This window comes from Anopheles aquasalis, chromosome 2, assembly GCF_943734665.1.
Source record: "Anopheles aquasalis chromosome 2, idAnoAquaMG_Q_19, whole genome shotgun sequence".
NCBI classification, from domain to species: domain Eukaryota; kingdom Metazoa; phylum Arthropoda; class Insecta; order Diptera; family Culicidae; genus Anopheles; species Anopheles aquasalis.
In genome coordinates, this window is record NC_064877.1 from 25725001 (window position 1) to 25747500 (window position 22500).

The 22500-nt window shown below is 48.1% G+C and overlaps 4 protein-coding genes across 12 annotated transcripts in view; 1 reads left to right on the top strand and 3 right to left on the bottom strand.

The window, feature by feature from the left end:
* Nucleotides 1-4600, bottom strand: part of LOC126581261 (ATP-binding cassette subfamily C member 4-like) — an 11368-nt gene extending 6768 nt beyond the window's left edge. Inside the window, exons 1-2 of one of the 8 annotated variants that reach the window (XM_050244790.1) lie at nucleotides 4536-4600; nucleotides 1706-2176 (exon numbers count right to left, since the gene is read on the bottom strand). In XM_050244790.1, coding sequence (XP_050100747.1) covers nucleotides 1706-1890 — 185 coding nt within the window. In that variant the 5' untranslated portion in view covers nucleotides 1891-2176; nucleotides 4536-4600. Of the gene's footprint in view, nucleotides 1-1705; nucleotides 2446-2476; nucleotides 2807-4113; nucleotides 4208-4299; nucleotides 4416-4456 lie in introns of those variants that run through there. The other 7 variants (XM_050244792.1, XM_050244794.1, XM_050244797.1 and 4 more) reach the window with 7 other exon arrangements.
* Nucleotides 4601-5146: 546 nt separating this feature from the next.
* On the top strand, nucleotides 5147-10917 carry LOC126581526 (ATP-binding cassette sub-family C member 4-like). The gene is made up of 7 exons (XM_050245238.1): nucleotides 5147-6033; nucleotides 6098-6280; nucleotides 6358-6740; nucleotides 7183-8173; nucleotides 8269-8479; nucleotides 8556-9438; nucleotides 9546-10917. The coding sequence occupies exons 1-7, from the start codon at nucleotides 5849-5851 to the stop codon at nucleotides 10817-10819; spliced, it is 4110 nt and encodes a 1369-aa protein (XP_050101195.1). The 5' UTR covers nucleotides 5147-5848; the 3' UTR covers nucleotides 10820-10917.
* LOC126581527 (protein Mpv17) lies at nucleotides 10902-12339 on the bottom strand. Its single transcript, XM_050245239.1, has 3 exons — nucleotides 12216-12339; nucleotides 11849-12103; nucleotides 10902-11777 (listed from the first exon to the last, which is right to left on the bottom strand). The coding sequence occupies exons 2-3, from the start codon at nucleotides 12032-12034 to the stop codon at nucleotides 11355-11357; spliced, it is 609 nt and encodes a 202-aa protein (XP_050101196.1). The 5' UTR covers nucleotides 12035-12103; nucleotides 12216-12339; the 3' UTR covers nucleotides 10902-11354.
* A 207-nt stretch (nucleotides 12340-12546) lies between these two features.
* Nucleotides 12547-22500, bottom strand: part of LOC126570155 (uncharacterized) — a 15520-nt gene continuing 5566 nt past the window's right edge. Inside the window, exons 2-5 of one of the 2 annotated variants that reach the window (XM_050227698.1) lie at nucleotides 22045-22143; nucleotides 21115-21477; nucleotides 15941-16216; nucleotides 12547-15558 (exon numbers count right to left, since the gene is read on the bottom strand). In XM_050227698.1, the coding sequence (XP_050083655.1) occupies nucleotides 15476-15558; nucleotides 15941-16216; nucleotides 21115-21445 (690 nt within the window). In that variant the 5' untranslated portion in view covers nucleotides 21446-21477; nucleotides 22045-22143 and the 3' untranslated portion in view covers nucleotides 12547-15475. Of the gene's footprint in view, nucleotides 15559-15940; nucleotides 16217-21114; nucleotides 21548-22044; nucleotides 22144-22500 lie in introns of both variants that reach the window. The other variant, XM_050227697.1, reaches the window with a different exon arrangement.

Consider the following 22500-nt stretch of genomic DNA (forward strand, 5'->3'; position numbering starts at 1 on the left):
GCACCGGCTTCCAGTGTTTCTTCATTCGTATCTTTTACTTCGTTTGCGACTGTACAGTTGCGGTGGCACCACAGCTAAAACGAACCGCGGTGACGACGCCGGTCAATTACTTTCAATGAAGATCAATCATCGTATCATCGTCGGTATCGTGGCAGTCGTGTCGGTCTCCAGTTCGCGGCGGTGGCAATATGGCCAACGATAGCCAACCGGGGCAAGACATGTTAACTATTCTGCGGGATGGACGCACAAGCCGTCTAGGCAAATTGACCGCCTCTGACTCAATTTCATTTAGCGTCGCGCGAGTGCGAAATGGGCGCTCGTTCTTGATGTGGCGCGTGCTCTACACCCAAAGCCAATTGATATGCATACCACACAAAGTGGCGACGATGGTCCACGGGTTCGTAAGTTATATTAAATTATATTGAAACGGGAGTTTTCCAGCCACAGAACAAACGATGCTGCTTCAACATTATGCGCAGAATGATATTTTACCAAAAACATTGCAATATACTTCCACGACCGTAACACATATCACCGTAAAACTCGCGAAACTCCACATGATACTCTAAAAATAAGACACCTTTGATGCATGATCGACGCGTTCCACGCTCATTGTTAATGATGATCGTCGATCTTGTACGTGCGGTCGAACGTGTGAGTGAGAGATAGGTTCTCCCCGTAGTGTTCTAGAATTGTGCTGACTCATGACGCCATTCGTTGACGCCAATCACGCCAACCGATCTCCAACTCTCGCTAGCACTCCCCTCGAGCTTGATCGTTTAACCACGAACCACGAGACCATGGGCCGCCCTGTCAGTCAATACAGATGGTTTAGATGAGGCTAGAACATCCTCATTCTTCGATCTTGCAATCTTCTGACAGACATTCTAAGACTGTTATAATATCCAAGCATTTAGGGGGAGACTTCGGTATTCAATTTATTTTGTGACACATATTTTTAACATTTTTCCCTAAATGCTGATCCTTTCAAGAGTATTATGTAAAGCTTTTGGGAAAATTGAAGCAAAAGAGACAAAGTTATAGATTTTTTCAAATCCACGTTTCATACAAGGATTCAATCATCCACGTTTCGATGCAGCTCTCTACTTTGAAGAGCGTTTCCTAAAACCAACGATTTCAAAGTCGGTGCCCATCGTACCGTAAAAACTACTCCACCGATCGATTCGAAATTTTTAACACAAAATCTGTACACTCTTTATCAGGTAGCTCCGTTGAGATTTTGTGAAAATTGTTGATACTTTTTTTTAAACAAATCTTTGAAAACTGTGGTTTTAGGAAAAAATGATAAAAAGCATCACTTTTTCAACTTCAAAAATATGCCAAAAATCGAAAATTATCAAAATTAACAAAAACTCGACGGGGCTAACTAGATAAACTTATAATCTTTCTAACGAATATCGATTTGTATTTTTCTGACGACCCATCACGCAGCTGCGATGGGCATCGTAAAAAGTACCTTTGCGACGACACGCCTTTCAAAATTTGATGTCATGGAATAATTTTTCAATGAATGTGGCTCAAAACAATACCAAATATTCTTCCAAAGTTGTAGATTAATATGTCATTTATTTGCATAAATAAAGTTGAATGGTTACGTCACAAAAAATCGTCAAAAACGGGCCTTTTTTGACCCAAAAATACCGAAGTCTGCCCTTAAAGAAAGATGAATATGATCTGCACTTACTTCTCTAACCGATCACCCAGTGCATCGGATTTGTCGACTTCCAGTGGCCGGAAGAGATCCTGCAGTTCCAGCACCTTGCTGTAACCCTTGCGGAACAGATCGATCGTCCACCAGAAGGTTAGCACGGAGAAAATGTTGGCGTTCTGCCGTGGATTCGGTGGTAGCTTCCGCGTGATTGCTTCCATGTTTTCTTCCCTTCTCCTCCTCCTTCTTCTCCTGTCTGCTGCTTATCGTCGTTGTTCGGGTTCGTTTCAGCTAGTCTCTAGTCGTCGGCAGGCGACTGTTTGCATTTCCTTTACCTCTCCTCCGTTTGATCTCGTACGACGATAACCGGCACTCCACTTCACTGCTTGGCACACACAATTCGACGCACGTAGGTACTTTAGCTTTATAAGCATCACACGGTAAAATACAATTTAAAGCATCATTGGCTGTGGCACACTCTATCATTGAACACTTCCGGAGCTCACTCTATGTATCCAAAGGAAGAAAAACAAAGCAACCAAAGTCCGTTATGTTATGCTCCAAAAGCTACGGGACCACGTCGTTTATGCGGATTGGCCATTAAAATTGCCGAGACCGGAGCGCGATGGCCAGGAGAGGAAGAAAGAGTTCGTTCGTTCCAGCAGGCAACGCACGACTAACGGAGCCAGAATGCGGCACACGTGTTCTGTGCCCGTTGGAAGGCTCTCTTGTGAAGCTGTGTTATCATCTTATCATTTACTACCCGATTTCTGTTTTCCAAATCATCATTGATGTGCATTAAATTACTTTATACCAAGTAGGCCGGTTCTTTATACCAAGTAGGCACTTTCGCAAACTCAACAGCAGTAACACAGTGAGCGACGGAATTACCATCACGGAACTGGACCGCTCTGAAAAAAGGGAACGAACTTGACACGCTGACACACAACGAGACACTTCTCTAACGTGGGCGGGCGCGTACCAGTGATCACCGATCCGGAAATGAGCTGCCATATAGCCGCGTAATCAGTCATCAAACACACGCGTGCGAATACTGCCCCTGCTGGCTATGTAAATGCTGGGCTTGCATTACAACGAAGGAACGAAGGAACGAAGGAGTTGCACTGTCATCATTAACGTGCACTGCAAGCAGATCATTCTTATCGCGAGCACATCAGCGAGTATTTGTTGTTGTACCATTGTAGCATTGTAAACCTGTCCGCGATAATTACTATGTGAAAGGTATGGGCGCCAAGTTAAGCATTTCCTGACATCTGTTCGTCCTCTAACGGAATGAAAATTGCTAGCTGACCCAAAGAGATCCAAGGAGTCGCCCAACAGAATCGATTCTCATTGACTTTTTCTCCATGACATGCCAGGTTTCCTCTGGATGCCTCTGAATAACCTTCCTCAAGAATGCATTCAATACGAAAGCTTATCGCACTAGAACGAAGGTGTTCCACGCTACTACAGCGCGGCACAGCGATGGACGATGTTCGAGGGCTTGCCGTTTGATATTAGATAACGGCATTCAATCAATCACGCGTGACCATGAACGGTGTACATGCGGAGTCTAAAAGTGGAGTCCCATTACTCAGTGATAAGTAACGGATACGTACGACGCAACGCAGCGACATGTGACGGGCAAACCGGTATTTTGGCGCCATAGTATTTAGCATTCTACGCGGCGCCCGCTCTTTCCTCTTCTTCTTGGTGCTGTTGCTGCGGTGGCCGCTTGCGATCACCCGCTATTACACCTGGTGGTGGTGCTGTGGTCTGTGTGGTCGCAGAACTCTAGCGCTATCATTATGCAAACACACAAGGTACTGGCTTTGCTATCGCAAGCAGTTTGCACGATCACGAAAGATCGCTCTGCTCTGCAAGAACGGTCGATCATCATGACTCTGCAACATAACATAACGACGCTCGCCAGGTTCGTCTTCTTTCTCGAGTATTTCATTTCAACTTCCTCGATCTACTACCGCTGATACATCTCGCAAGGTGATCTGTCTCTCTCTCTCTCTCGGGTGCCATTCGCGGTTTTATTGCTTTGTCATCAAGGCAAGTATCACGGCACCAACCACCCACTTTCTGGTGGGCAAACAGACACGTGTGAAAGAGTACTTGAGCTGCTTATGAAACAAAGACGGGGAACACCATGTGCCAGCTTGTGGTTGTCCGAAGTCTCGCCCAATTGTCAGACCATCGTTTACCAAAAAAAAAACCAACGACCTCCGTTTCGTCGTTCACTGATAAGAGATTGTTCGCCGCCCGGTCCGATGCTAACGCCCCGTTGGTTTTGCGCGCTCGTCGATCGCCATCATGACGTGCTTTGTTTAAAAATAGTCCCACAAAGCCAATCGCGTTGTCGAATTCGTTGTCTGCTGGTATTAGGCTGCCCCGCCACCAAACCGCTCGGTGCGTAATGATGAAGGTAAACAAACCACGCGAAATCTGTCAAAATCTCAGGTCCGGTGGCGTTCGCGCGCGTTCCATTCACCGCCGATGCGACACATTCACGCACAAACACAAACACTACGGCCAGGTGTCGTGCGGTGCACGCACAGCATTCTGAAAGAGACTGCCGAGAACTGCTACTCTAGTGGACGACGAACGTGTTATAATCGAACCTGCCACCACCGCCACCACCTGTAGCGCGTGCTTGTTTTGGGAAAGGAGTCCCGCTGGGGGTGAAATCTCCGCACGCGAAAGAGCAACGCCGAGAAGGTGCTTTGCTGTCACCCCATGCTATGCACCAAAGACACAAAAAGGAAATTGATGCCCTACAGTCACAGTACGGCAAACACTTGACGCCTCCGCTGATCTACACTTTGCACAAAACAAGCGTTAAGAATCGCGAACCAACCAGCTTCCCGGGGAGAAATCTTGACGGCGACAGCGGCGCCCGCACTTCTTGACCGAACCGAGGATGAAACACGAGTGAGAGAGTGAGAAAGGGTTTCATGCAACCCTCGGAGCGGGCAAAAACGGTGTTCGTTTGTGTGCGTTCAATTGAAGATCGAAGAGCGCACGAGAGCGAGAGAGTGAGGACAAAAATCGAGAGAGCGAAAGATTATGCGGGAGATAATGTTCACACACCAATGCACACGCACGTGCAACATGAGCGAAAAGCATACAAACATCACAAACATTATTAAAAGCAACAAATAAAACAATCATAAAACAACTCAATTATAAGTTGGAATTATGGGAATTGTGTCGAAACATCAACAGCATCGAACAGTGGCGCTAATCAAAACATATGATCGGCATTAGTTTGCTTTGTTTCGTTAATTAATAAACCACAACAAATGCGCTCTTCGCGCACCGTGCATCATAGCGACCGGCGGAATCGCGAAACTCCGTGTACGGAGCGGCAGCTGATTGACCGACCGCAGTAGTCTTCGTGGAATCTTGGCCCCGTCAGGAGCAACTGTGGGCCGCTCATTACCGTTATCGTCTCCCGCGAAAGTACATAAGGATTCTTCATCCTCGTTGGGTCTCGCTCTCTCTCTTTCTCTTTCCCTCGGGCTGCCGGTCGTCTCTGGTGCCCTCATTCATCGCCTTCCGTTGTCAAGTAAAACAGCTGATCGGGTTCCCGCCGTGGCCGTGAAATTAAACCACAGCTCAACCCGACTGACCAGAAGTGCTGGTGGTGTTGGTTTCGCATACCGTTCCTGGCGTTCAGCCAAACACGCGCTCAAAAGAAGCGCGACAAAGTGTGCTCCCTCCCCAGATTGGGGCCCAGACTTGTGGGGCTCGTATACCCGTTCGAGGGAAAACTCGTTCGAACGCGCGTTAGTTCTCGTTAACCCTTTGCCGGTGCGGGTGACGCACTATTGTTACGAGGCGTTGGGGCTGCGCGGGGTCTGGACAAACATGGCATCCGTTGTTTGCGCGCACTGGTGCCGCTGAGCATGTTGAGTCTTTCGTGTCACCGTTCCAGTTCCTGAAGTGTGGAGTGCGTGATAAATCAATCCTCAGACCACCGAGATTGGTCATTTATCAGTGCGACCAGCCTGTGCCAAACACATATGCGGCGCCGTATCTCGCGTCGCTCTTCCGTCGCACTGCAACCATCATCATCTCGATTCAACGGCGCAGTGAGGTCGCGGTCGCCGTCGCCATCGTCGCCAGTAGCAACAGAGTGAACAGTAGACGGTACGCTGCGCGACGGTGATGGAGGCGCCACGCATTAAGCTTAGCCCGAACCCACGCCAACGGGCTGGCCTACTTTCGGTGCTCACCTTCTGGTGGACGATCGATATGTTCCGGCAGGGCAACCGGAAGCGGTTCGAGCTACACGATCTCTACACACCACTCGACGAGGATCAAGCCGATCGGTTGGGTGATCGGTTAGAAAGGTAAATACCACGAAGGAAATCGCACGATCGCTCCATGATTCATCCCATCCGATCCCTTTTGTAGATGCTGGAACGAACAACTAGCTCGCAGGCAACGGAACCCGGCCTATCAACCGTCGCTAGTTCGAGCGATCTTTCGTTCGCTATGGAAGGAATGGGCGATCCTCTCCGTGTTGGCTCTGCTCGCGGAGGTTGTGCTACGACTTGCGCAACCAATCTTTCTCGGCCGACTGCTGCTCTACTTCCGGTACGGTATTCTGATGGATCTGGTTCGTTTTTTGCTGTTTTCATCAAGCTCTCTCTTTCTTTTTTTCTTCGACACAGGGCACAGAGTAACATTTCGCATGAGGAAGCCACCTACTATGCGATCGGCATGATTGTGACGCGTGGCTTCATTGTGCTCTGTGACAATCAGTACGGTATCATCACCTGCCTGACCGGTGTGAAGACGAAGATTGCAGTGTGCAGTGTGCTGTACCGGAAGTCGTTGCGCCTCTCGCGAACCGCACTGGGCGATACGTCACCGGGCAAGGTAGTGAATCTGCTGTCGAACGACGTTAATCGGTTCGACATCGCGTCCTATCTCGTGTGCTTCATGTGGACCTCACCGGTGGTGATGGTGCTGTCGGCCGTGCTGCTCTGGTACGAGGTCGGTTGGTCCGGTGTGATAGGCTTGCTGGCGGTAGCCATCATTACTCCGATTCAGTGTGAGTAGCGTTTTCCTCCCTGTGGATTAGATTCAATTTTCATAATGCCGGAAATTTGGTGATGGAGGTATTCTTCAATTACTAGACATTACCTGTTTAGGTTCTACCGTCCTCACGCTCGCAACAACGTTTTATTTTTAGTTTCTACAGAAGATCAGTTTATTGAACACAAGTATTTCCTTCGATGGTCACTTTGCTAAATGATTCAAGTTTTTTTACTAGCCTACTGAGTTTTGGTTATTTTATTCTCCGTGTAAAGAGTTACCAAACTACTATTCTGTTTATTTTAATATTTCTCTAAGTTACTCTTTTTCCGTGAAAACGATGTTTGTGTGGCTTAAACTCGCAAATCAACGTAATGGTTTTATCCTGCTTAACTCTTTTCTTAAGTTTAAAGTACTTTGGCATTAATTTTCTTTCCCGTTTTTTCTAACCTCTCCAGCCTACACCGGTAGCCTAACGTCCCGCTATCGCCTACGGACCGCATTGAAAACCGATGAAAGGATCCGGTTGATGGATGAAATCATTGCCGGCATAGCCGTGATCAAAATGTATGCCTGGGAGCGCCCCTTTGCCAAGCTCATCTCACAGGCACGCTACAAGGAACTGCGCGAGGTGCTCAAGAATGGCTACCTGCGAGCCGCCCACATGACCTTCCAGCTCTTCACGACCCGTGCCGCCGTGCTAGGCGTTATGCTAGCGTTTATTGCGCTGGATGAGGACATATCGGCGGCGAAGGTATTCGTTGCCAGTAGCTATCTCTCGAACGTTTCCTACACGATGGCGGGCATGTTCGGGCGTGGTGTTGCCGAGCTCGGTGAAGGTCTGGTAGCCACTCGTCGCCTACAGGCATTCCTAGAGTATGACGAAGTTCGCGAGGACCAGAAAGCACCGAAAGAACCGGCTACCCGCGAGTCGAACGGTGATCTAGTGGAAAATTGTGAACCAGCAGAAAGGAAACGGCTGCTTCACGAGGACGATCCGCCAGCGGACGATGTGGTCATTTCGTTGCGCAATCTTACGGCACGATGGACGGTTCCGGATCAATCCATCAAGGAATCACCGATCACGCTGAACGACATCAATGTTGACTTTGGGCGTGGTAAACTGATCGGCATCGTCGGTCCGGTTGGAGCGGGGAAAAGCTCACTACTGCAGGTCTTACTACGGGAGCTTCCCGTCGAGCAGGGAGCTCTGTTGATGGGAACCAATTCTTCACCGACCATCGCCTACGCCAGCCAGGAACCGTGGCTTTTCAGCGGTACACTACGGCAGAATATTCTCTTCGGGGAGTCGATCGAACAGCACCGCTACCGGCAGGTGCTGAAGGTGTGCGCTTTGCAGCCCGATTTGGCTCAGTTGCCGGCCGGTGACATGACGCAGATCGGTGAGCGCGGAGTATCACTGTCCGGTGGTCAGAAAGCTCGTGTTTGGTAAGCTACGGTCCCCTTGCCACAGGATATAGCCGTAACGAGATCCGCTCTTTACCTTTCTACCTCTCTCTCTCTCTCTCTCTCTCTCCCAATAGCTTAGCGCGAGCAGTCTATCGGCAGGCCGATGTGTATCTGCTGGATGATCCGCTGAGCGCGGTTGATGCCCACGTTGCCAAGCACCTGTTTGAGCTTTGCATTGCAAATGGAGGTTTCCTGACACGCCGCAATTCCCGGGCAACCCGGATCCTCGTCACCCATCAGATACACTTCCTCCAGCAAGCGGATTGGGTCGTCGTAATGAAGGAGGTACGATCGATTTTCCGATTTGCCACGAAACAAACGTTCAACCAGCAAGTTGATACCAATCTCTTCCGTTTTGCAGGGTAGAGTCGCAGCTCAAGGAACGCCACACGATCTTCAAGAACGGGGCATCGAGCTGGAGCACATCGAAGACCGAGAGGAGAAGGAAGCTGCGACAGCTCCGATGCACAGCAGAACAATTTCGCACACCTCGACTACCTCGAACGTAACGATAGACAGTGCCGCTCCGCTGGATGATGTCTCCGATGGACAAGGTGGAGAACGAGATCGTGCGACGAAGGAAGGCACAAACGATCAACAAAATCGCCATAAGCTGCCGGGCTCGAAGGTGTTCCTGCAATACGTTTCCAGCGCTGGCAGCTGGTTCATCTTCGTCACGCTGATCGGGCTGTTTACATTCACACAGCTAGCGGTCAGTGTGACCGATTGGTGGGTCTCGTACTGGACCTCACTGGAAGAACAAAGAGCCATACCTGCAATGGCAATGTCCGCTAATAGCACCGAGAGCACCGAAGCGTCACCATCTAATATAATCAGCCAGGATATTTGCGTTTACATCCACGTAACGCTGGTAGCGACCATATTCATTGTGGCCATGACACGGGCGTTTGGATTCTACAAAGCGTGTGGTCGTGCTTCCCAGTCAATTCATGATCGTGTATTCGAGGGTTTCATTGCCGCACCGATGCGATTCTTCGAGACGAACCCATCCGGTGGCATTTTGAATCGATTCTCGAAGGATATGGGCTCGATGGATGAGTTGCTGCCAAAATCGATCATGGATGCGACGCAAACGTTACTCATGTTTGCCGGTGCTATGCTGGTAGTGATGTTTGTGCAACCATACTTTCTACTCCCTATTCTACTTTTGCTGGCCGGATTACTCGTTACTAGGCGCATCTATTTACGAACGTCCCAGAGCACACGCCGGCTGGAGGCAGTCAGTAAGTATAGCGCCTAAAATGAAAAGGAATTAGTTTTTAGAAGGAATAGCATATACTAACAGCCTCAACGTGCACCTTCTTCTTCTTCTTCTCTCTCTCTCTTTCAGCCAGATCACCGATATTTACCCACATTGCGGCCACGCTGACGGGATTGCCCACGATTCGCTCGTACGGTGTCCAACGGTTGCTCGTTCAGGAGTTCGATACACATCAGAATGTTAATACGGGCGCCTGCTTCATGTTTCACTCGGGCCGTATTGCCTTTGGACTGCTGCTGGATACGATTTTCTTCCTCTTCTTCGCCTCGGTTACGCTAAGCTATCTGCTGTACGATGACGATGCAATCGGGGCCATCGTTGGGCTTGCGATCACGCAGATCAACAGCATCGGCAGCCAAATGCAGTTCGGCATTCGGCAGAGTGCGGAGATGTTTAATCATCTGGTTGCCGTCGAGCGTTTGTTTGAATATCGGAATCTGACTCCGGAGGAAACCCTTAAGGTGCCGGAGACAAACTCTGCTTCTGCACCACCCAGTCTTTCAGCCGTTGCATCATCGATCGTGCCAAGCGAATGGCCTACTCAGGGAGTCATCGAGTTCTGTAACGTTGCCTTCCGTTACGCCGAACAGGAACCGACCGTTCTTCGGCAGCTATCGTTCCGGGTGGCAGCACGGGAAAAAGTGGGCATCGTAGGTAGAACGGGTGCCGGCAAGTCTTCCATAATAGCGGCCCTCTTCCGAATGGCACACATTGTTGAGGGAGAGATCCGTATCGATGGTCTAAGCACGGCCAGTATACCGCTCGAACGGCTTCGTTCGCACATCTCCATCATTCCGCAGGATCCGGTTCTCTTTTCCGGTACACTACGCCGAAATCTGGACCCCTTCGAAAGCTATCCGGATGCGGATCTATGGCGAGCGCTCGAACTGGTGGAACTACGTGAACTGGCCAACGAAACCTCCTCGGGACTGGGCTTGCATGCATACGTGGCGGCCGGCGGGCAGAACTTTAGTGTCGGCCAACGGCAACTACTGTGCCTGGCGAGAGCTATTCTGCGTGGCAATCGCATCCTAGTGCTGGACGAAGCGACCGCCAACGTCGATCCGGACACGGATCGGTTGATACAGCGTACGATACGGGAGCAATTTGTCGACTGCACAGTACTGACGATAGCCCACCGGCTCAACACGATCATGGACTACGATCGGGTGCTAGTGATGGAAGGTGGACGTGCGGTCGAATTCGGACAACCGGCCGAGCTGCTCAAGCACCCCGGAGGCGTTTTTAGCGAAATAGTACACGCTACCGGAACGAACGAGGCAGAAAATCTGCTCAAAATGGCACAAAGTGCCGCGAATCGGGCACTTACACGCATAGAATAGCATAAGTTGATGGAAGGCACTTCCAGTACGGTACTTACAGTGGATAGAGTAGATGTAAATTCATATCAAATGTACAATAAAGTGTGTTGTAGAAATCAGTTTCGTGTTTATTAACTGACTTCCATTAACGATCAAGGGGGAAAGGGGCGCTGGTCAAGGCGAGAGGAGGACATTATTTAATGCTTCCGGAAGCGGATTGATACTAGACTGCCATTTGCTGCACTGCGCATTTAAACTTCTTTTTTTATGTTGAATTGCTAAGAGCACTTCATCTGCTTTTGTAACTGCCATTGGGATTATTATTTCGTGTTTAGTCCTATTCGACTAGATGTCGCATTCAGCCACTACTTTCCTCGCAAAGTATTATGGCATTTCATGGCAAAGGAAGAGGAATTTATAAGGAATCGAATAATAGGAAGTAGTAATTTAAAATTACTATCAATAATATGTACATCACCCCGCACTCCACACTTTAACCATCGTTGCATATCACAATCACCACTTTAGTGGTTCACCTGCATCCCATGTGCTGCGTCTACGTAGCAGCTTTGTCATCGCCGGGAGTGATGGGATCGTGTGTCAGCGCTAGTGTCGCTTTCATGGGCTCACTCTGGTTGGTTTTCCACGACAGGTACGTGTTCCAGAACACGGCGACCGACTGCACGAGCAGTACCTGGTAGTTCAGCGGCACCAGATAGAAGTTGGCCAGCTGCACCCACGGCCAGACATAGTAATTTGTCAGCAGAATGTCGGTGTACTCGTGGTTTAGCTTTCGTTTGATTTCCTTCAAATTGTTCCCCTGGAGCATACCGATCGTACCGATCAGCGTACCGAGAAAGATCGGTGCAAAGATGAGCTGATCCAGAGCCACTTTCTTGAGAGTTGTGATGGCCTTGCTACCGCCGCTGCTGCCGATGTGCCGGTCAAGTACACCGTACCACTTCCGTAACCCTGGACCCTGTGAAAGAAGGGGAAGAAGTCGTCAGCATGCGACTCTGCGCGCCATCCTCATCAGGAAATGCTACTTACTCCAACGCAGAAGCCAATGGCAAAGAACTTGGCAGCTCGAATCCCATCGAACGATTTCCAGTCCTTTCGTTCGATGAAACTCTGTGCAATGACGTCGCCAGCGCCCATCAGCAGCCCGGATTGAACGGATTGCACTAGCACCGGGTACCGCACGAGGGCTCGCTTGTACAGGCTCGACAGTGACATGGTGCGTTAGGTAACAGAGAGCGTTCGCCGTGTTGCGGTTGGTATTGATTTCTTCTGCGCTCTATTTTCCTGCAATTCAGATTCTCGTTACTCAGTAGGAATTCCAACAAGGCCGGAAGCACGAACGAGTGCAAGAACACCGGTCGCGTGTCACGTTTTTCACGCCACAGGAAGAACTTACCGGGTAAAACCGACCACCACTGAAAGATCGATAGTTCTCGTCCTTCCTTACTTGGCCACCAGCCCCCGGGCTACGAACGACCACTTCGGCAAAGGCTTCCTTGCTCGTTATCGGCGTTTTATTGTTTACTTTTTTGTGATTCTTTTGTTTACTTGTTGTGAAAGGCGCAGAAAAACACACCGTGCCGGCAACACTGCTAGCGAGTTCGAAATTCGATGTGAGATTTTGAAATCACCGTTATAATGTTGATACATTTTTTTAAAATGCCCCCAAATAGTGTTCAAATTGTGTGTTTTTATAAGAATGGAGCATACGAGATGTTATCATTTGTCATAAACGTTTCTTTTATTCGTCAGTAATACATACGATCATTTTCCGTTCTTTTAATATAAATATGACCCTTCTTACAGTTTATACACACTTTGTCCCACAAACTATGTAGTGTATTTAATGCGTGTGTAATCAATGATGGTGTCAACGAAGGTTAAATTATTACCGCTGTGTACTATACACAGCGCCAGCTGCTGCTGCTCTAGCGACACTTCCCCTCGTACGCATCGTCCAACTGACAGGCTTCGGTGCTCAATTTACCAGCGATCATTTCGAGCTAGCATAGATAAGGGTGTTGTTTTTTATAATATTAGCAACAAAACTCACACCGAATGTATGTTTATTGTTTTGGGCTGGGCACCCGCTTGTTCCTCACCGATCCCGCCTTACGCGTGTGCAAATCGTTTGTTACAACATCACCCACCCAATTGTTATCTAACCCCCAGGCATCCCGCATCACTCACACATCGTTGCCAATATAATTGTATAGCTTTTTTGTAAATTTGGTTTACAATTGTTTCACCTTCCTTGCTCGTTTCTCTCCATCACTTTCTCTTCTATTTCCGTCAACCGGAAACGGGGGTTTCGATTTCAAATCACCTGCTCGCTCTACAAGAATATAGCCTACGAGTACGCGATATTACAAATTCTGTTCGCAATGTTTGCTTTGATTTTTGTTGTTCACAATTGACACATAAATAACAATGACTTTTGGTATCGTCCGGTGCGCATCATCTCGTGTCTCTCTTATTATCGCAAGTCCTCTCTCTTCCTTCCTGAACATTCTTTAATCGACAAGTATCGGTATGCTCCACCTGCTTCCACTTCGAGCCCTTATACACAGTCATCTGGAGTTTCTGTTAACGTTAATCTACCATTGTTTTTTTCTTCTCGACGGTCATGCCCCCCTCGCTCTACGACACTCTTTAGACAACATTCAAAAAAGCTTTGCTAGTACGGTGCGCATTTGCTTGCTTAAAGTGAACCAAAGCAATCGATAGGCTTATGCACAAACTTGCGATATGAACGAAACGATATTATCATTTTAGCATGCGCCAGCGGAAGAGCGAGTGTGTGTTTTGGTTAGCTCGTCGTATGGTGTACACGGTTAGAAGATAGAGAGCCAAGCATTTAAGTAAAGTATTGGATGAATTAGTACACCGCACTGGCACTGTCACGCACTAGGCAAGGTGAGTTTTGCTAGTTTTGTTGGTCTAATTATCACATGGAAATACTCTTTATACTTAGAGACACTTACACACATACACATAATAATGTTGGTTCGGTTTACGGTTCACCAATTAGAACCAACGATGCGCCTTCAACCCTTCGCGGTCTTAAATCAAACTGAATACGTTTAACAAAAGCACATCAAAGATCTGCCAGGCATGCGACCGATACTCGCATTAATCCCCCTCCGCCAATACTCGACCATACTCTGGACGACCACTTACTTCCCGCTACACAGTTCAAAGCAATATGCTAATGTTAGCTAAATTACTGGCTAGATAGAGAGAGAGCAAGAACAGAAGGCAGAGAACGAGATGAGGGAAAGATGAGGGATGAGTGAGGAAACGAGAGATTTTACATGAACAACCCAAAAGCTTCTCCGCAACTAAACACAGCAAAATTAGACTCCTGAAACACAGGACAACACTAGGTCCCCTGCTTGTTTGGTTTTCGTTTGGAATTTCAAGGAACAAATAGACAATGCCAACAGCGTGCAGCTGCTGCAACAACACTCTCCGCAACTTTGCCCACAGCATTCCTCCCGGCCGTATTTCTCTTCAAGAATTAACCCTCCTCTCTACATCTACGCTAAACTTAAACTATAAGTTTATCGCTAGCGGTTCTCCATCAAGGATCCGTCCAATGGAGATAAATTCAGAAACATAAGGTAAAGGATACAAAAGATATACTGATACGGTTTAACCGGTTTGCGCACGTTGGAAGAACCGCAAACCGAAAGGAACCAAACATTACATGCCTTCAACCGGGACCGGGTGTTGGGGTTTGTACTGTTAGGGAGCTAGATTCTTGTACCTCTCGTACCAGAGAGCCCCGTCCGTGTTTCTCTCAGGTTCGATGAGAATAGCCAGACAGGCGTGGAAGTTACCGTAAAACAAGGGAACAATGTAAATCTCCAACCACTGGCTGCCGCGGAGTATGCTAAATATCTGCCAAAGGAACATATAGTGGCTAGTGGTGAATGTGTCTGTGTGTATGTATGTGTATATGTGTGTGCATTTATGTGTGCAACTGGTAGTAGTAGTGGTAGGAGTAGTAATAATAGTAACATATATCGCATCCGCTGGTTCGCACGCTGACAGTGCCGAAGGACTAAACCCGGATGATGCTCGTCCTCAGACGCCCTCCCGTTTCATTGGCCTCACAACAAGCCTCGTCAATTCGTTACAACTCGACCGGGTAGCATACTACCGGCCCACCCTTCGCTCACATCACAATGTAATAAGTATTATTGTTGGTTGACAACATAATCGTCTCGGTCGGTGCAGACAGGCGGGAAGGGGTAATCAGGGCTGTCGACAGAATGGCTACTGCCTACTGCAGTAGCGCACGGAGCAGAAGGCTTCGTAGTCGATCGAAGCCCAATACCTCATCGCCATCGATGTCGCGTCTCCTGTTCCTACCGTGGTGCAGCAGAGACCGCTGCAAGGATATACTACTATCACTCTGTCCTTTACTGCCGCACACACAGGCGCGCGCGGACTCTTTGCTTGTCTCTCGCTCTCTGCCTCTCTGTCTCTCTGCCTCTCTCTCTATCCCTTTACAAAATTATCTTTGGCTTAGCGGACAGAGTGTAAAGAAGGAGAAGCTTTGTTTGATGGATCGAGCGAGCTTGAGTTACGGTGGTCCCCGTGCCCATTGGTGGATGGCAGAGCCGCCGTGGTCATCCTCATGACGTCCTCTTACGTTGCCGTCGTCGTAGGCGGCTGTGCCCCGTTGTTCGCTGGTGCTAGGTTTCCTTCTTCTGGTGATTTACCGGTACATTCTGTGGATAGAAGAATACAATCGAACATCGTTAACCACACCATCGTATTAACATTTACAACAAACAATCCATTGAAGATGATTAACCAATGGAACTCTCGTGGCAAGGATGTAACTAATAAATCAAGTCAATATGACCCTTGCGTTACGTGTTACGTCAGGTTGAGTTAATAAGAAGATCCTTTCGAGGTTCAACATCATTTCAAAACTCTATCACTACCGGGCGATCACATTAAAATGGATGGACGGTTTCCTAGGATTCCCCAGGACCCACTGTGTGACCCGGATTATGTAATCACTGTGTAAGCTGTGTGATAACTTACACACCACCATTCCCACCCCTGGACGAATGCCAACCGCCTGCTGCTGCTGGTGACACTTACCGGAGGTAGAGAGGGCTCCCAGTTGCGACGAAAGGTCGGCCGTGGTCGTCGTGCAGTGTGTCCCCAGGATGTCTGGCAGCGCGTTTCGGCGCCCTATCCGGCCAGTGTTGTAGAACTGATGATGGTACTCGTCCGACGGTCCGTCACCTTCCCGCTTTACTCCGACGACTCCGACTCCCTCTCCTTCGCCACCGGGTGCCGCCTGTTGCCGAATACTGGCACCGGCCGGGTCATCTGCTAGCTTGTCCATCGTCGCTAATTTGATAATTCTTAACACTGTCCCGGCCATCAGGTGCGACGATGATGGAATTCAAAGCGATAGAAAGACGACGTTGTGCCGTTTGGTCGGACGTGGTATGGACATGAAACGAGAGGAAGAGAGAGATACGGAAAGAATGAAAATAAAACTCCAAAGAAAGAAAAGTGCATAACCACATTACACTCCGGCACATGCCAAGCCGTGTTTGCGCTCGGTCAACAATATACCGACGACCGCCCGTCCGGCAAAGAATGATACTAATCAAGGAGAGCATTAGGACAATCTGGGGGTGGTAGCATTTGAGATTCTTTTCTTCGCTGATTTAATCATATTTAGTTGAGTGGAAGCAGGTAGGCAGGAACACAATGTGGAAGAAAAGATTGCCGGGGTCGGTTGCCCACCACCACCAAACTGCGCGGCGGCTTATGACGGTACACACGATCGATTCAATCAGGCCCGGTAGAGGTATAGAGGTTGAGAATTGAGTGTGGGATAGAGTGAGATTGTTGAAAGCATAAAAGGAACAGAACCACCTTTTTGCAGACGATTGCGAGAGCCGCCGAAGGGGGAGGGTTCGTTAGCAACTTCTGGGTTATAAAGTGCTTCGTTTGTTGTTTCGAAAGCAGCAGTTCTAGTCAATCCTTAAGGTACCATAAGGTACCGATCGAATTGAGTGACGACCACCGAACCCAATTGCCCTTTGAAGCAGAAGAACTCTAATCGAACGTAAACCCCGATTGTCGCGACTGCTTTGCCACGTCTTTGTAGCGTCTTTCAGTCTGTCGAACGGCGCCCTTCGAAGGGAGCAAACAAAAACGGAAACAAATGACTCACTTTAACTCCAAAAGAAACCATCGACAGCCGTTGGTACAACATGAGGGAAAAGGGACCACCACCTTTTGACCGGTTGCGCATCAGTAACCAGGACCATTTCCAGTCATCTAGTCCAGTCGACCTAAGGCTTCCCCCCCTCCGAGTGGATCCTACAGAAGCGAAGAAGCGATTTATTCAGCGGCATGTCAAGTGTCCGGTTCCCATTTTCCGCGGCCACTAACTGTGGCAATACCTATGGTCGTGATGGGGGTTGGTGGCTGTGTGCATAAACCATAAACACGCAAAACACTCCCCTCGAGACCCCACCAACCAGGGACCACGTCATCCTCCGCTTTATGAACCAACAGCCAAGCACTTGTGGGTGCTGCCGGTGCCACTACTGCTGGCGGTTGCGGTTCGTGGTCCATATGTCACGAAGTGGCACTTCTCGGTAATGATGGTTTCCGAGGGACATTGCACAACACAAAACAAGCCCAGAAAAGATCGGCACAAGAGCGTGTCCTAGGGTCTGGCTGGTGTGCTTGATGTGTTCTGCTTTCTAATGAGCTGGACCCCGGAACCGGAACGGAAGTGGAAATGTGTGAAAACGTACCCTCGAGGTGGTGAGGCAAGGTGTCTGTCTGCTTGGTCTGCTTGCCGGCACCCGATGGAAAAGCTACTCAAGCGCGCCTCGCAAGGATCTTGCTCTTGTACGGTACGTGTGGAGCGATAAATTTGAACCAATCTGGAACATTCGATGAATAATTTCGCTACCACGATGTATGGAGCAGCCAATAGAAGGAAACTAACTCCATAAGGCTTGACGAGATTTACTGAGCTGGAAGCTAAGATGATCCGACCAGATAGAATGATTAGAAGGAGGAGGGGATTGCCCAGAACCCAAACAGATTCAGCTGGCCAGCTGGCCACAATTAAAGCAATGAATCCGAATGGTACCAATTCATCTCATTGACGGAAGCAAATTGAACAGGCAGTCTCTCCATCCAACAGACAACTGGTGACAATCCCTTCACATCCCGCACGACGGTAACGCGCAATTGGACCACAAAATTGGCGCGACCACCAATATCTTGGCGCGTCTTTGACGTCAGACGCGCCCGCTGGTATCGTTTGCAGAAAGTGACGCGCTTGATAACGCAATCGCTTCCATCGTGTGTTCGTGCGTGCGTCGCCTGATAAGAAACTACCGGCGTGTGTACGGTGGTGGTCCGTTTGGAGGTTTAGTGATAACCTGTTCTTCCTCTGCTTTCGTCTGTGACTCTCTTCTTGCGTCTCATCAAACCGGGTCATGTTTCAAGCCCAAAAAAGCCCAGCAAATTACTTGGTAGTTGGCGAGGAATGGCTGATAAGCAAGTGTGCAGTGGCGGGATAAGTGAAAACCACCACCACCACCACCACCACCACCACCAACAGCCGGTGCGCCGCTATGGTATGGGAATCGGTCTGGGAAAATTGATCATTTAATTAACATTCCACAGTGACCACACACTAGAGATATCATCGTCGTGAGCCCGAAATTTGCAAGATTGAATGCAAAGGATCTTCCTGATAGAATTACAGATTTGAACCGAATTAAATAGTTTTAGTAGATTTAAAAAAAAACATTAGTTCATGCATTCAATACCAATTCAATACAAACCAACGCATTAAGGTAAGAATAAGTTATAGATAGCGAGATGCAAACCATCCTATTAGTACAAAGGATAAGTTTTAAAAAAAGAACAACACTGTTTAAAATAAAGTAATAGCCGCTTCGATTTGCACGAAACAAAGCCTTTAAAAGGTCCTCCAAGGTCCTCGTATAAAATAAAACTTCTACAAGAAAAACATAAACAGCTCGTGTGACTTTTCTCGCGTTCTTACGCTTCTCTTATCATTTTAATTATTATTTAATTACCATAACTTCCTGTCGAACGTTCATATGCCTGCCCTAGCCGTACAGTCGCTCTGTCGCCGGCGTGTCGACGGATTGGTGGTTGGTGATGTTGACGTAGTTCAACTCAACTGTTCCCTCATCGCTCTAAGTAATTAAGTGAGCACCAGGTGACGCACGGGTGTTGATGGAATGTAATGTTCGCTGCTAGTGTGAAAGGTCCTGTGGTAAATGGTGTTTAAAGGATTCAACCCTATTCAACTCACGACCCCTCACCCCAGCTGTCTAACTTCTTTTTTAACGTGTCCCATCTGTCATTTTTAGCTTTTGTAGATACCGCATCAGCTTTTTGCGATGATCGCCGTTTTGGCAGAATGTGACCGGTGGGTTGGGTCCCGAAGTGATGGGCTGGTTGGCAGTCGATCTCACGGGAGTTTTCGATATCATCTTCACGTGACCCTAATGTATCGTCACCGAACCCGGGGGAGGGTGGGGGAATTCGATGATGGAACACACATTAATCATTTACATACGTCCAACAAACATTACGTCCCTACCTCGGCACCATCGTAAAGGGACATTCCCACCCGTTCGTCCTGACCCGGCGGCTCTCTATATTGACGACAGCGCTCGAAGCTCTGTTGCTCTCTTGCCTCCTCTCTCTCTCTCTCTCTCTCTTTGTCAAAGTGCGTCAATCGGTTGCTCTCGTTGGCAATTGAAAAATTGAAAATAGATCGGTCGCGTGTTTCCGTGTTTCGTGCGGGGAACACCACACAAGCGATCCCCGACGATATACGACGGGGTGTCCATTGCAGCAGTACGCGGTCACTATTCGCGGATCGCTGGTGAGGCCGACGACAACACACCAATTCAATCATGGTTCGAAGTGGTACCATCCATGTCATGACCGTTTCCATTCCTCCGCCAATCCAATTCGATTCCGCGGTTGGTAGCGAGCGAGTGCGGGGGGTTTGTGCCTTTGTCCACCCACCGCATCCACCGCATCCATACACGTTGACAACTTTCGATCGAATCCAAGGTTGTGCACTATTGGACGAGATAAAAATGTCGGCGTGAGCCGGCGATATGGCCAAAGGGAGTGGAAAAAAGCTATTCATGTGCGGTAATGTCCCTTCAATCGGTACATCGGTTAGAATGCGAGCGAAAAATCTAGTTTGGTTGTTACAGGATAATTCATATAACATCCGGTTTGTCGATAAAATCGATTTCTTGCACACCAGAGCTGGGTGGAAATATGCGACTAAAACTTTATATACGTCTGTTGCACGTGTTTTATGCAGGATGCGCCATCAGGAAGTATCTTATTTTAAAGGTGAATAACCCTGTCCTTTTTTCAGCCGATTTGGACAAGAAGGCCAGTGTCTGAAGCGTCAGTCTATGCCATTTTAGTAATGGATCACTTCACGTTAAAAGAGCTGACTGAAATTATCACACTTTACATTGAAAACGATTGATGATGAATAAAAATGGTGGTTTCCTCCTTCGCCGCATATGACGACGCTGGATTTTTTTTCTGTGGGTCTGTTTGAAAAATAAGGTTTTTGCAAACAAATTGAAGGCTATGAAACAACTTAAAGCAAATAGAAGAGTTGAAATTTGCCAAAAAACTCCCTAAATGCTGTCAAAACAATACAAAATGCCCGAAAAAAGGTCGCTTTTTGTATGCCGACTGTAGGCGGTCATTTGATCGATATCATATTTTGAGTATGGCACAATAAATGGCATAGAATGGCCTAAATGAAACTGGTATATTTTTTAAAATCGGTTGAAACATTACAGAGCTATTCAACTTTTCAATAGGATACCTCCTGATGGCGCACACTGTATGATTCCGTTGCAGTACAGTACATTATAAACGAAAACCACAATGCTTTTATTAAGAATGCAGAGTCCAGTAGTAAAATCTGATAATACACGATTGTAACACGTGTCCTGGTGTTAAAATTGTCGAAGAAAAGTGGCAGGTGTTAGGAAAGGAACACATAAAACCCCTATCCGGTCAGTAGAGCTATGGAGCAATTAAAGAGAGAGAGAAGCGAGTAGTAGGTGACGTGAGGATGCGAGTTAAGTACTAAATGAATTAGTGAAACAATCAAACCACCACACCACACCCACACCGTGGCAATCACGCGCGCACGCACGGCAGGTGAGAACCAGCAGAGAAGACCGTAGCATGAAATGTTGTACCTTGAAGGCGCGTAAACCGTGGCACTAGTTTCGGTTTCGCGACAGAGTGGAGCGACATGCGCTGCTTGGTCGGTGGCCGACGATGTTCTTCCAACTCGTTCGCTGGCGTTCGCTGCCCATGTTGTACCTGCTGATACGAATATGTACTGCCACAAAACGGTTGTTGATGGTCGAGCAGCTGCTGTTGTTGCTGCTGTTGCAGCTGTTGGTGGTTCCGTTTTACTGATCCGCCGAGGATGCGGTTATCGGTGTCTCGCCGGTGGTAACCGACTGTGCTGGCGGTTTTGCTCCTCGATAGCTCCACAACCGTACGCGTACCGTTTGCCTTCATTTTTACACGATTTTCCACAACTTCTCTTTACACTGGACCAAAGTATTGTCACCAAGCGTATTTACAGTTTGTTTGGTGAGACAAAGAAGCTCGGCGATACACCTTTTCCAAGGTCACACGAAAGAAGAAAAATTGTAAAAACATGACGCACGGGGTTTTTTTTTCCCCAGTACACAACACAAGAAGAACAGCAGTTCGAAAGCAGAGAGAGGGAGAGAGAAAAGAGAAATAAAAAAGGAGAAATTAAAGAAAAGATAGAAAGATAAGGAAACAAGAATTAGATAAATCAGAGTGACAGAACTACGTTTTACGCTAGATAATCGGTATTGAAGATGGTAACAAGGCAAAGAAAGATGAATGATGAAAGTGATACTATGTACAGTGTATGTAAACAACAAAGTTATATACAAACACAGAGGGAGAGTTTGCGGACAATCAGATGCGCTAATGCGAAGAGAACGACAGAGTTCATGAGACAAATCACCGTAGAGGTATCTGCACACCATTTAAAAAACATCAAACTCCGAAGCTCCTCGTGAGATCGTCACTTCTCCGCCTCGCTAACAGCTTCTTCTACTGCTTCCACTCTCCAAACTCACCTTCGAATCCTTTAACACAAAAAGCTTCGACTTCCTTCCTTGCGATGCGATGATGACGCCCCACGATACTAAACGCTACACTCCCTCATACGGAGATGCCTGCGGGGAGTGTAGGAAAAGAAAGGAAAAAAGCGAAAATTAAATACCGCACATACAACAGGAAGGTGATAAGGCACTTGACACCATTACGGCATTATAGATTCGTTCCTGGCCTCCATGGGAACAGGGCGAACCATCTGCAAAAGGAAGATTCATCTCCATCCGACCAGACACCCGATGTGTGCCCGATGATGATGTTAGTCCTTGGGGTGCCGTGTGAATGGGCGATGGTGATAAACAATGAATACTCAGCAGCAGAAGCAGCAGCAGCGGCCGGTTGACAGTCGTGTACGGACAGCCGAGCACAACAATCACAGGGACTTGGTCATAAAAAAGCAGCGCAAACTCTTCACTGCT